The sequence below is a fragment of the Mytilus californianus genome, unplaced genomic scaffold (genome assembly GCF_021869535.1).
Source record: "Mytilus californianus isolate M0D057914Y unplaced genomic scaffold, xbMytCali1.0.p SCAF_4, whole genome shotgun sequence".
NCBI lineage: Eukaryota > Metazoa > Mollusca > Bivalvia > Mytilida > Mytilidae > Mytilus > Mytilus californianus.
This window is the reverse complement of record NW_026262690.1, coordinates 105809388-105821687: the sequence shown is the minus strand read 5'-3', so window position 1 is coordinate 105821687 and position 12300 is coordinate 105809388. Positions and strand designations below refer to the sequence as shown.

Sequence of the window (12300 nt, the reverse complement as noted above, 5' to 3'; positions counted from 1 at the left end):
GCAGAGTCTTTCAAAATAAGCTGCAGGAAGCTCTTTGTTTATTTTTAGATTGGAAATGAAGGTCTTAGATCTTTGTTCCATAACTAGTTCTATCGCTTCTCCTTCATAAAGGATATCGTCAGTATTGGTGCTCTTTTGATCTGCTTGTTATTTGTAGATTTGGAAACTTTAAATAAAATCCAGCAAATTTGTTTTTGTCTGTTTAATTTCTATGATAAAAGCATCAATATTGGTGCTGTTTTGATCTGGTTGTTATTTGTAAATTTGTAAATTCCGAAAAATCAAGTATATTTCTTTTTGTGTGTTTAATTTCTGGAGTAAGTGCAAGAGGTTTCGACCAGGGGAAACTGTTTTGGTACAAAAGTTGTCTAATATGTTTAATATGACCCATAATGTGTCAAATTGTTTCCAAAAGATTAAATGTATAATGACTGCAAATAGACTTATTTATAGAATTAATAGCTGCTACAATCGAAATTACTAATGACATTTTTTCATAATAATGTTACCTAAGTAACAATGATTTCCCTGATTTTTTTTTACTTCAGTAGCTTTCAATTCTTAAAATACTTTTTTTCCATTGGAAAAACCATAGAGATCTCCAAGGTTGGAGAACATCTGCTCTAGTACCAGAGAGAAAACTTGTTTTTTTTTTCGCCCTGTCATTTTTATCCATTTAGACAATTACAATATTACAAATATGAACAAAAAAATATATAATAACACTCTGATTGACAGATTATTTAAGTTGATTGATTGTCGGGGGATCAGAAGGCTTTTACTGATAATGGGTAGAATGTCTGGTGGGATTTCTCTATAACAGATAAGAACCTTGGCTTACTTGTTACAAATCATGCCCAATAAGACCTATAACACTTCATCTATTACTAATACTAGAATTATTATGTACTTTCAACAAGATTTGTCTTACTATGTTAATGATGACTTGTTCTAAATTTTAAAATCTGTATTAGGCCATAGTTGTGTTTATTTTTGTTTAGTGTTCAACATAATAACAAACAAACGAAAATAACAATGATGATTTTGAGGTCTGAGGATATTTGTTTTGGACTGATATGTCTATTATGTCAAGCAGTGATTGATTGGTTGTTGGTGTTTAATGCCAGTTTCAGCATTATTGGCTCTATCAGGGTACTGTTTTTTTTTTATTGAAGAAGCCTGAGTGCTTGTATAGAACCATTGAACTTTCACCCGGAAAACTAGCAATCCCAGTCAATTAAGATTGCAGTCCAACTTGTGGGTTTTGAACTCAAAACTTCAGTTTTTGTCTCGCCTTGACAGAGTCAAAAAGCCAGACATAGATTATGCTGTTTCCGGCGGCAACGGCAGCGGCGTCAACAATGTATTAGTTTGTGATTAGGTCTAGTTCATAGTGAACCACTAGTGGTAGGTCAATGATATTTGGTATGCAGTTGTATTAGCATTTGCACATCTCATTACCATGGAGATTATTTGGCCTGCCCCCTCAGTCAAGGTCTATTGACTTTGAAACTTTGCTTAGTTTACATGTATTAGTTTGTGATTAGGTCAGTTTATTGGGAACCACTAGTGGTAGGTCAATGATATTTGATATGCAGTTGTATACGCATTGGCATATCTCATTTTCATGGAGAATATTTGGCCCTGCCCCCTCATTCATGGTCTATTGACTTTGAAACTTTTGCTTAGTTTTCATGTATTAGTTTGTGATTAGGTCACTTTAAGGGGAACCATTAGTGGTAGGTCAATGATAATTGGTATGCAGTTGTATAAGCATTAGCACATCTCATTTCCATGGAGAATATTTGGTTTTTAACCCTCAGTCATGGTCTATTGACTTTGTAACTTTTGCATAGTTTACATGTATTAGTTTGTGATTAGGTCAGTTTAAGATGAAACACTAATGTTAGGTCAATGATATTCGGTATGCAAATGTATTGGCATTTGCAAGTTTCATTTCCATGGAGATTATATAACCCCACCCCCTAATTATGGTTCATTGACTTTGAAACTTTTACATAGTTTACAAGTTAATGTTTGTGTTTAGGTTTGTTTAATGGGAACGACTTATGAAAAGTCAATGGTATTTGGTTTGCAGTTGTATTAGCATTGGCACATCTCATTTCCATGGAGATTGTTTAGCCCTGTACCTGCAGTCATGGTTCATTGACTTTGAATATTTGCATAACTTACATGTTAAAGTATTGCTATTTTAATTTCAACATTTGCATTATCAAAATAACAAATAGGCGAGACATATCTCTGTGTTAACAGTTTATTTAATCATGTTAAGCAGATATCACAACCTAACTTTGATACAGAATACATCAAGATAAATTTTTTTGAAAATATGGGTCCAAAGAATGCTTGATCTTAATTTTAGGTAGGGTTGACCTTGATTTCATGGTACAATATAGTATGAGTGATATGACCTTGATTACATATAGTATGAGTGATATGACCTTGATTACATATAGTATGAGTGATATGACCTTGATTACATGGTATGAGTGATATGACCTTGATTGAATGGTATATTTTATATGACCTTGATTGAATAGTACATTTTATATGACCTTGATTGAAAGGTACATTTTATATGACCTTGATTAATTGATACATTTGTTATAACCTTTATTTCATGGTATAGTTGATATGACCTTGATAACATGGTACAGTTGATATATACTTGATTTCATCATAAAGTTGATATAATCTCTATTTCATGGTTCTATTGTAATGACCTTGAATTCTGAGGATGGGTATGGAGTATCCCTGCTTAATTACTGATTGGAGTTTCAAAATAAATTTTCTGCAATTTCTGCAAAGATTTCTTTCGCTTGAAAAAGCACCATGCTCTCACTGAAACCCAACAGACATATTAGTCAATGCTATGGGTAGATACCAAATGAGCAATACAAGCTTTTGGTGCCACTAGTTATTACTGTGTTTGACCTGATTTTGCAAACAAGGGAAGTAATGCAAAAAAAATAATTTTATCTTTACTTGCCTACTAGTGAATATTTGCTCTATCAATAGATTTTGTTGCCTTTTTCCCTGGAATTTTATTCTTCATCATTTTTACAATTGACAAGCTCACCTGTCTACATATCCAGTTTCATAAATGTATGATTGTGAAAGGCAAAACAAACCAGCTGTAACAAACTATTTTTTTTTAAACTTTCCTAAAACACAACTCAGTTATTAAAATAAGATATTAAATGATCCTATTTACCATTTCATTATTTTATTTTTCAGTTAAAGGAATTGGTGGGATATCAAGCAGCAAGAATTTCAGAGATGGAATCCCATTCTTCGTAAAATCATCTGACAACAGCTTTTGAAACAGTTATTTCAACCGTTATTATAGACAGTTCAAAAATCTTTGTCTTCTAACATGTATTATCCCAGTGAAAAAGTATGTTCAAATTGTTCATTCAGTACATATGAATCTCTCTTAATCTTCATTGAGCAGCCAGGTGCTATGATGTTGATCCTTAATTATCAAAAATAGTTAATACAATAGGCTACTTATCAAGCAAAATGAAAAATGAAATGAGTTAAATTTGCTGTCTGTCCTAGTTGCAGAGGGGTGTCATATAAGGAGAGGGGAAAGTAACAAAAGGAGTAAGTTCGGTAAGGGTAATAAAAGACTTGTGAAAAAGTTAAATAGTACTATTTTTGTTGGTTTTATTTATAAGCATTGATTTTTACAACCCAAATAGGTCAAAAATAGAGATTTTTTCGAAATGTGACAAAATAGTCCAAATTTTAGCCAAATTTATGCCTAGGAAACATAGAGCACAAACATAGACAAACTAAATACTCAAGTCAGATAGGTAAAATGTCATAACAAACATTATATTAAAAAATCTACTTTGTTGATACATGAGCTCTATGTTGAAATACCTGTCCAAAAAATTAATGTAAATTTACCCATTTTCATTGAATTTTCATGGAAAATCAAAATGAGTCTTATTTGTGACGTCATGAATAAAACACAAAGTACTTAAATATTTAACAAAAAGTCATATTTCCTGTCTAGTCATTGTGTTTACTATGCTTCATTGTGATATTGGTCAATAAACCCTTATTAGAAATTTCAACCACAAATAGGGGCTTTTTTAGGGCCTTATCTAACCTACTCCTTTGTCTTATACACTTTCAACACAGGAATTTATTGCTGTGATAAAAGTTATTTTTAATTTATTTTTGTGTAAACTTGGCAGACTTTGAAAGGATGTATTTATAGAACGTTTTTGTCTGTGTAAGAATTCATAATCGCAATGTCACAAAATGGGCTTTATCAATATGTACATTTTCAGTTTTCATGACCTTGTCCAATGAATACTGTATGTTGACCTCTATTTTATTTTTCATATTTTTGACCTTGTCCATTGAATATTGTATGTTGACCTTTAAATTTTCATGGTTTTGACCTTGTCCAATGATTTATGTATGTTGACCTTGTCCAATGAATAATGTACGTTGACCTCTTATCTTTTTTCTTGTTTTTGACCTTGTCCAATGAATACAGTTTGTTGACCTCTATCTGTCTTTTTTCCATGTTTTTAGGTTGCTATGTCATTGATGTATTTCCCACATCTCTATTTTTTCATATCCCATGAGCCTCTAATGTTTTTCTGTGATCTAGGAATTGTCATTAGTTATTATCTAGTATGTTAGAATAAAACATCTCTCTGATTAATTTGTTGTAACTTCAGTTTCATTATTGCTCATGATCAATTTTGAATAAAAAAGTATTAACTATTTAACAAGGCAGAATCCAGGATAAGATTTATCTTGAATCCCATTGTTGAATTTTTCAAACTAATGGATGCATAAAATTCTTTAATATACGTCCATTTGTCATAACAAAAATACTTCACTCTTGGGGTATGAAAACTATGAAACTCTAAGAATAATTAAGAGAACTTTAATGAGAAAAACATTAGTTTTATACTCAAAGGATTTGTTTTCATTTTTTTTATATATACAAACTTTGTGTTGATAAAAAATTATAGGTGAATATTTGTTTGTTAAAATTGTTCTTATGAAAAAGATGATTGTACGTTTATTTCTCATTTTTTTTTACTGTCATAGAAATGAATTTTAGTTTTGTCCTTGAAAGTGAGGTGATGGAACATTTTAGACTTGAGTGACACAATTGTTTTACATTGTGTAGGGTACAGTTTTTATTAGCTCACCTGGCAAATAAGGCAATGTCAGCTATTAGCCATTACATAGTATCCATCATCATTTGTCATCTGAAAACTTTTCACATTTTCATTTTTTTCTTTGAAACTATATGTCCAATTTTAACCAAAGTTGGCAAGAATGATGTATGGAAGGTTTCCTACAAATGGTCCTCCAATAATTCCATTTCAATGAATCACATGACCAGGAGAGGTCATCTTTCAATCTGATTGGAAATTTTCAAAATCTGCCGTTCTTTAAAATCATCTCCTGAAACTTTTAAGACGAATTCTTTTTAATTTGTTTAAAACACATCTAACTAAAAATAAATTTGTTAGAAATGATCTTCTCTGTAGCTAATAAGCATAAAATTTGCTAGTTGAATGATTTAGCTTCTAGCTAAAATATTTATGTACTTTACCAAATATTTAAAACAAAAATTGAAATTATATTTTTTTCAGGAATATAATTTGAAAAGTTAATATATGGACAACAAGGGAATAGTCTGTTAATACATCATGCAATTGCTGAAGTTATTTGTGTAATGAATTTGAAAGTAGCGTAATATAAGGCATGCAGTAATGATTTGTTGTCGTAATTGTTTTCTATAACTGGGTGATCTCATGCAAGAGTGGTGACTCAGTGCACAGTTTTTGCAATGACAGAAAAGATGAAAATAAAAACAAAAATGATGATGTGGCTTTCCGAAAGACAAATTAATAAATCAGTTTTTGCAATTCTTTTGGTCCATTTGATATAATAATAATTTGTGGCTTTCTTGTGGTATAATAATCATGAAGACCACAACCAGTTAACCATGGCATGTCCATAATTTCATTCAACTTGTCATAGAAATATTGCTATTTATGTAAAAGTGTTATTACTTATCAGATAAAGTTGCATGTTTTGACAATTAAAACCAATACCATGTGTTGTGTATCAATTTAAAGCATTTTATGGCTGTGGACAACAATGTACTGATTTTATTTTTTACTTTGTTTTAGATTTGAAACACAGGTCTTAATTCTCATCTATCCTCTGTCACTGATGTGAACTGTTATGGATAAGAGAGACAATGTAATCATTATTTATCTTTAGTTTTCTTTGTAATGTTTTGTGATTGCTGTTAGTTTTTTCATGCTTTTTACCCCCCCCCCCCCCCTTACCAATGATTTTATTCAACCCCATTCCCCCTAGTTTCATCTTTCTTCTTTTTACATGATGTATGGCTGACTTGATTTTTTCTTATTGACAAAATAAGAGTGTGTTGTCATTTATAGTTAATTTTACAGAGTGAAGTTTACTGAAACAAGCTTTTTTGCTTATTTCAAAAGCAAACATTTTTTTTTTAAACTCTTGTTTCAATCTAATTAGACTTAGCCATATTCTATATTATTAAAGACATGTGACATATCATGCTATGCATTTGCTATTTTATATTGGAAAAAGATTTGATATTTGTCTCTTCAAAAGTTTTATTTCTTTGTTATTATACATACAAGTATTTCATTAAAGTTTTAATCAGATCCTGGAATGTGATATTTTTATTTATTTTGAAGTTTATATGAGAAATTAAGCACGTTCTCATTATTTGTTTTAACATGCATGAATATTTATAGAGCAAAAATTATGAAATGAATAGCTATAATATTTTGTAATTAATATAGCTATTCTTTGTAGATAATACTTGTTTCAACCTTAATAGCACTCGCTGTTTAATTTTCATGTTTAATTAAATTAATAACATAGCTGGCTTTTTGCCTGCTATTCTTTGAGAGTGTCTTTATGCAGTAAAACTAAGATTTATAGATTTTTATATTAATTCTTCTGATGTGAATCACTAATAAATTTTCTGCTTATTACTAAATAGATTTTATCCTCATCAAAATAGTTACAGAGTTTTAGATCTATGTTTTAAGGCTGTGCAATATTTATAATTTGTAGTTTTGGTCTTTTTTTACCTCTATAAATATAGTTTTTTTTTGTTAATCAATTTTTTTTTACAAAACATGATAGATTTGGATTTTTAAAATCTTTGAAACAGACAAACTAGATTTTTCTGACGCTTTGACATAATTTCTCAGAATAAAAACGTTAGCATATTTATTAACTTGTGATGATGGTACTCACCGAATTATTGGGAACAGTACATAACATCGTATCTTTTGTTGTCAAAGTTAAATGATTTGAAGTTGTTTGTGCTTGGAGTCAATATTGGCCTTTTGAACTTTCTTGATTCGAGCGTCACTGATGAGTCTTTTTATAGGAAAAAACGCACGTCTGGCACAAACTTTTAATCCTGGTTTCTATGATGAATTTATTGTTAACAGTATTTTAGGATTGATTCATTTTGAAAACATAAAACTACTTGTTTAATGAAGGGTAATAAAAATCATTTTTATTCTCTATCAACAACCCATTTAGGTCAAAATATTGGACTATCTTTTAGCGCTTATTGTTATAAGATTATTTTTTTTAAGGTTTTCCATGTTTTTCTTTTTAGATTATGTCATTGTGACTTTGATCAGTTTTTATTTTAGATTTTTATTTTTATTTTATTCTTACAAACACTTGCAACATTTCTTTTAACATGAAACAAACTGGGTTTATTGACGTCAATAAATCATTCTGTAATTTTGCTAGAATAAGATCATCATTGTCAATAATAAATATGACATTCTACTATTATACTGCATTGGAACTCAGATCATACTATCATAAGAGCTCAAAGGAGTATTTTCTCAATACCTTCTTACTTGTAATAAGCACCTTCCCCATAATTGTATGTTTAAGAGTTCATTTATTATGTACAAGGATCTTCTGATCTTTTTCTAAAATGGAAAGATGTGTTAATGATAGTTCCCTAATTCGCTTTAATGATAATTTGTAGATCTGCTTTAAGAATTATGGTTGATGACCTAAGGGAGCTACCATTTGATTTTTATGGGGGGGGGGGGGGGGGGGGAGCTAGGATGAAAAATTTTGTCCTGCATTTTTTTTAGTTTTAGTTGTAATCTCTGTCCTGCCTTTTTATTTTTCACTCTATTCGGTCCTGCATTTTTTTTTTATTAGTTTATCTTGACTTTTTGTACATAAACTGTCATCCAGCCTTTTTTTTTTTGGAAAAGTGTCTCATCCTGCCTTTTTTTTTTCTCAAAACTCCTGTCCCCCCCCCCCCCCCCCCCATAAGAATCAAATGGTAGCTCCCTTATCGCCATCACAAATAGTTGTAAGTAAGGATTTATGTAGTAGCATAATTACAAAGGATAGAGACTTGATTATTTAAAGAGAAACCCCCTTACCCTTTTTTTGAAACCTGTAAGTTATTAACTATGAAGCAAAGAAAAGACGGCCTGTTACAAAGGGCAGTTAACTCTTTCTTTTTTTTTAAGAAAAATAGGATAGCTAGAAGATAACAGATAAATTTAAAATAATGTACAAAACTGAGAAAAAAAATCTTGCAAAATATTGTATGAAAATGAATTAAGCCACACAAAAAAATTTTTTCCTTTAGCTTTTCATGTTACAGGTTATTATTTTTTTATCAGGTTGGCTGAATGGGGATGGTGGGTGGGTGTTGGATGGGCGGGGAAAAGTGGGCACCTAATTTGTGTAATCAACTCCTACAATATTAAACCCAGATCCCTAAAACTTTACAGGAATGTTGCATATACATGTATGTTGAAGTTGTGCACCTGTTTTTATTGATTTGTTTGAGGAACTTTTACATTTCATATTTCAAATATTTAAATATTCAGTATAAAGTATTCTCCATTGTTTAAGAAACATTCTGCTCAGTCTGAGTCTTTGATCTTTTTTTTGTTGAAATGTACTGGTTTTATTATACAATGTACTCATGAAACGTCAAATTGTTAAACCTATATGTAAGACAAAATAAAGATTTCCTGACCCTTAAAAGATCTTAAAAACAAGTACCAATACTGCACTATAATGTATCTCCTACATCTATAAAAGAAAAAAAACATAAAAGTTGGAATTCCACCCACTTGAACCATTTTTATCTTAAAATAAATCTGAAGAACAAAACATTATGTTCCTATTAATTGGTCTAATAGAAAAGAAATTTTCACTATTAATTGTAGGTAAATAGATAACAAAAATTTGAGCTATGTCATCAAATATTGGCGAAAACCTAATTACCGAAACAATTACCGCTAGAGAATGCCAGACTATTTGGTACAATATTGATAGAGAAAAAGTATATCGTTTAGTATAATCTTGGTATCTATATGTACTAATTTTTTTTCCCCCATCAGCTTTTTATATTATACCCCATTCCAGGGGCTATATTGCATTCACCCTGTCGGTCAGTTCCTCAAACAAATTGTTTTGTCACACTTTTCTCACCTAGTAATGAACAGAATGACTTCTATTTGGTCAGCAACTTGACAGTGATTAGTTATTACCTGAGATTAGTTTTTAGATCTGTTGCACACTTACTTCCTGTTTTCCCATACTGTGACTTATGAATGATGGTATTTTTCGCATAAAAATACAGGCAACTTCTTGTTTCAATTGCTTTTATACAGCATCAAATTACCACCATTTTTGTCGAGCCTGCAACTTTTGTCGCAGAAAGCTCGACATAGGGATAGCGATCTGGCGGCGGCGGCGGCTACGGCGGCGGCGGCGTTAGCTAACTTCTTAAAAGCTTTATATTTTAGAAGATGGAAGACCTGGATGCTTCATACTTTGTATATGGATGCCTCATGTTACGAAGTTTCCGTCAGTCACATGTCCAATGTCCTTGACCTCATTTTCATGGTTCAGTGACTACTTGAAAAAAAAATTCATATTTTTTGTAATGTTAAATTCTCTCTTATTATAAGTAATAGGATAACTATATTTGGTATGTGCGTACCTTGCAAGGTCCTCATGCCCGTCAGACAGTTTTCACTTGACCTCGACCTCATTTCATGGATCAGTGAACAAGGTTAAGTTTTCGTGGTCAAGTCCATATCTCAGATACTATAAGCAATAGGTCTAGTATATTCGGTGTATGGAAGGACTGTAAGGTGTACATGTCCAACTGGCAGGTGTCATCTGACCTTGACCTCATTTTCATGGTTCAGTGGTTATAGTTAAGTTTTTGTGTTTTGGTCTGTTTTTCTTATACTGTATGCAATAGGTCTACTATATTTGGTGTATGGAATGATTGTAAGGTCTACATGTCTAGCTGGCAGGTGTCATCTGACCTTGACCTCATTTTCATGGTTCAGTGGTCAAAGTTAAGTTTTTGAGTTTTGGTCTTTTTTCTAATACTGCATGCAATAGGTCAGCTATATTTGGTGTATGGAATGATTGTAAGGTGTACATGTCTAACTGGCAGGTGTCATCTTACCTTGACCTCATTTTCATGGTTCAGTGGTCAAAGTTAAGTTTTTGAGTTTTGGTCTTTTTTTCTAATACTATATGCAATAGTTCAACTATATTTGGTGTATGGAAATATTTTATGATCTATATGTCAGTCACGAAGTTTTTGTTTGACCTTGACCTCATTTTCAAGGTTCATTGCTCAGTGTTAAGTTTTTGTGTTTTGGTCTGTTTTTCTTAAACTATAAGCAATAGGTCAACTATATTTGTTGTATGGAAGAATTGTTAGCTGTACATGCCTGCCTAGCATGGTTCATCTGACCTTGACCTCATTTTCATGGTTCATTGGTCAATGTTTAGTTTACTTGGTTAATGTTAAGTTTATGTGACAGTTGTAATAAAGCTTTATATTTAGGACTATCAACATAATATCAATGATTAGTAAAGAAGGCGAGACATTTCAGCGTGTGCACTCTTGTTACATTTTTTATCAGTTTTATTTGTTATATAAAATTGTGATTTCACAATTTTATAAGATGTTTGTTACTTAGAATTATTCTTTAGATTTCTTGTATTGGAGTTTTTATCTTGTTGAAATGTCAATTCTGTTCTTGATAGATTTCTGTAATATTGTACATTATTGAATTGTGATATGAACATTTTATTTGTTTTCTTATTTATTTTGTTGACCAAATAAATCATAAACTTTAATTTTGTCTTTTTATTTTCTAAATGATGTTTGTTCAGGTGTAAAACATTGCTATCTATTAAGAGAATACCATGATCTGTAAATGAGAGAAAAACCTTGAAACACTTTAGAGTGCGTGTAAGCTAATTGCCTAAAGCAAGATTTCATATTCTCAAGGCAGTACCCCATATCCTTTCAATTCCAAAAAAACAATGAAAACCATTTTTAATAAACCCCAAATGTATGGTTTATACTCATTTCAACTTCATTTTAACTTCAAACAATTATTTTTGTTTCATGTTTAAGTGTGATTCAAATGAGTAAAAACAATAAGTTAAAGTCTTTATTGTCAATTATATCGTTGTTTGGCATTTACTATACATTTGTGTTTTTGGTTTATTACCCATGGTTTTGCAATGTACCCTCTAAAGGATATTCTTTTGTTATTTAGTGCAATGTATCCTCTAAAGGATATATACTTTTGTTATTTAGTAGTCTTACTTCTCTGAATGACCTACTTTTCAGAACACATTGATTTAATTATACTTTTTGTTCTGGCATGGTCGATCTTGTAATATTTGCTGATGAACATTCAACAACCAACCCAGGTACCTTATAATGTCTATAAACATCTAAAGATAGTGTATTTAATTGATATGTTAAAGTATGTTAAAATTCCTTCATGTAAATCAATGAAATATCTATATTATATCCTCTTACTGCTAATTTATACTTATGAGTAATTAAGAGGCTTTTAAAACTTCAACATTAAGACTACAGACAGAACTTGAACATGATCTCTTTTAATTAAAACACAGTCTGCTACAAGTACTATAGAATTGATTGCATGACTCAATAGGATTAATAGCATAGTGATTATCATTGTCCTGAAAACAGAAAAAAAATATGCATTGTGTCTTGCTTGCAATGCATGTCGCAGAATGTGATATCTCGGGATTTGAATGTCACAGAATGTGAGATCTCGGGATGTGAATGTCACAGAATGTGAGATCTCGGGATGTGAATGTCACAGAATGTGATATCTCAGGATGTGAATGTCACAGAATGTGAGATCTCGGGAT

General features: G+C 31.0%; 1 protein-coding gene across 1 annotated transcript in view; it reads left to right on the top strand.

Annotated features, from left to right (window-relative positions):
- Window positions 1–11241, top strand: part of LOC127737176 (serine/threonine-protein kinase Nek9-like) — a 168030-nt gene extending 156789 nt beyond the window's left edge. Inside the window, exon 23 of the mRNA XM_052247707.1 lies at window positions 3259–11241. Within this exon, the coding sequence (XP_052103667.1) occupies window positions 3259–3321 (63 nt within the window). The 3' untranslated portion in view covers window positions 3322–11241. The remainder of the gene's footprint in view (window positions 1–3258) is intronic.
- The last annotated feature ends 1059 nt before the right edge of the window (window positions 11242–12300 follow it).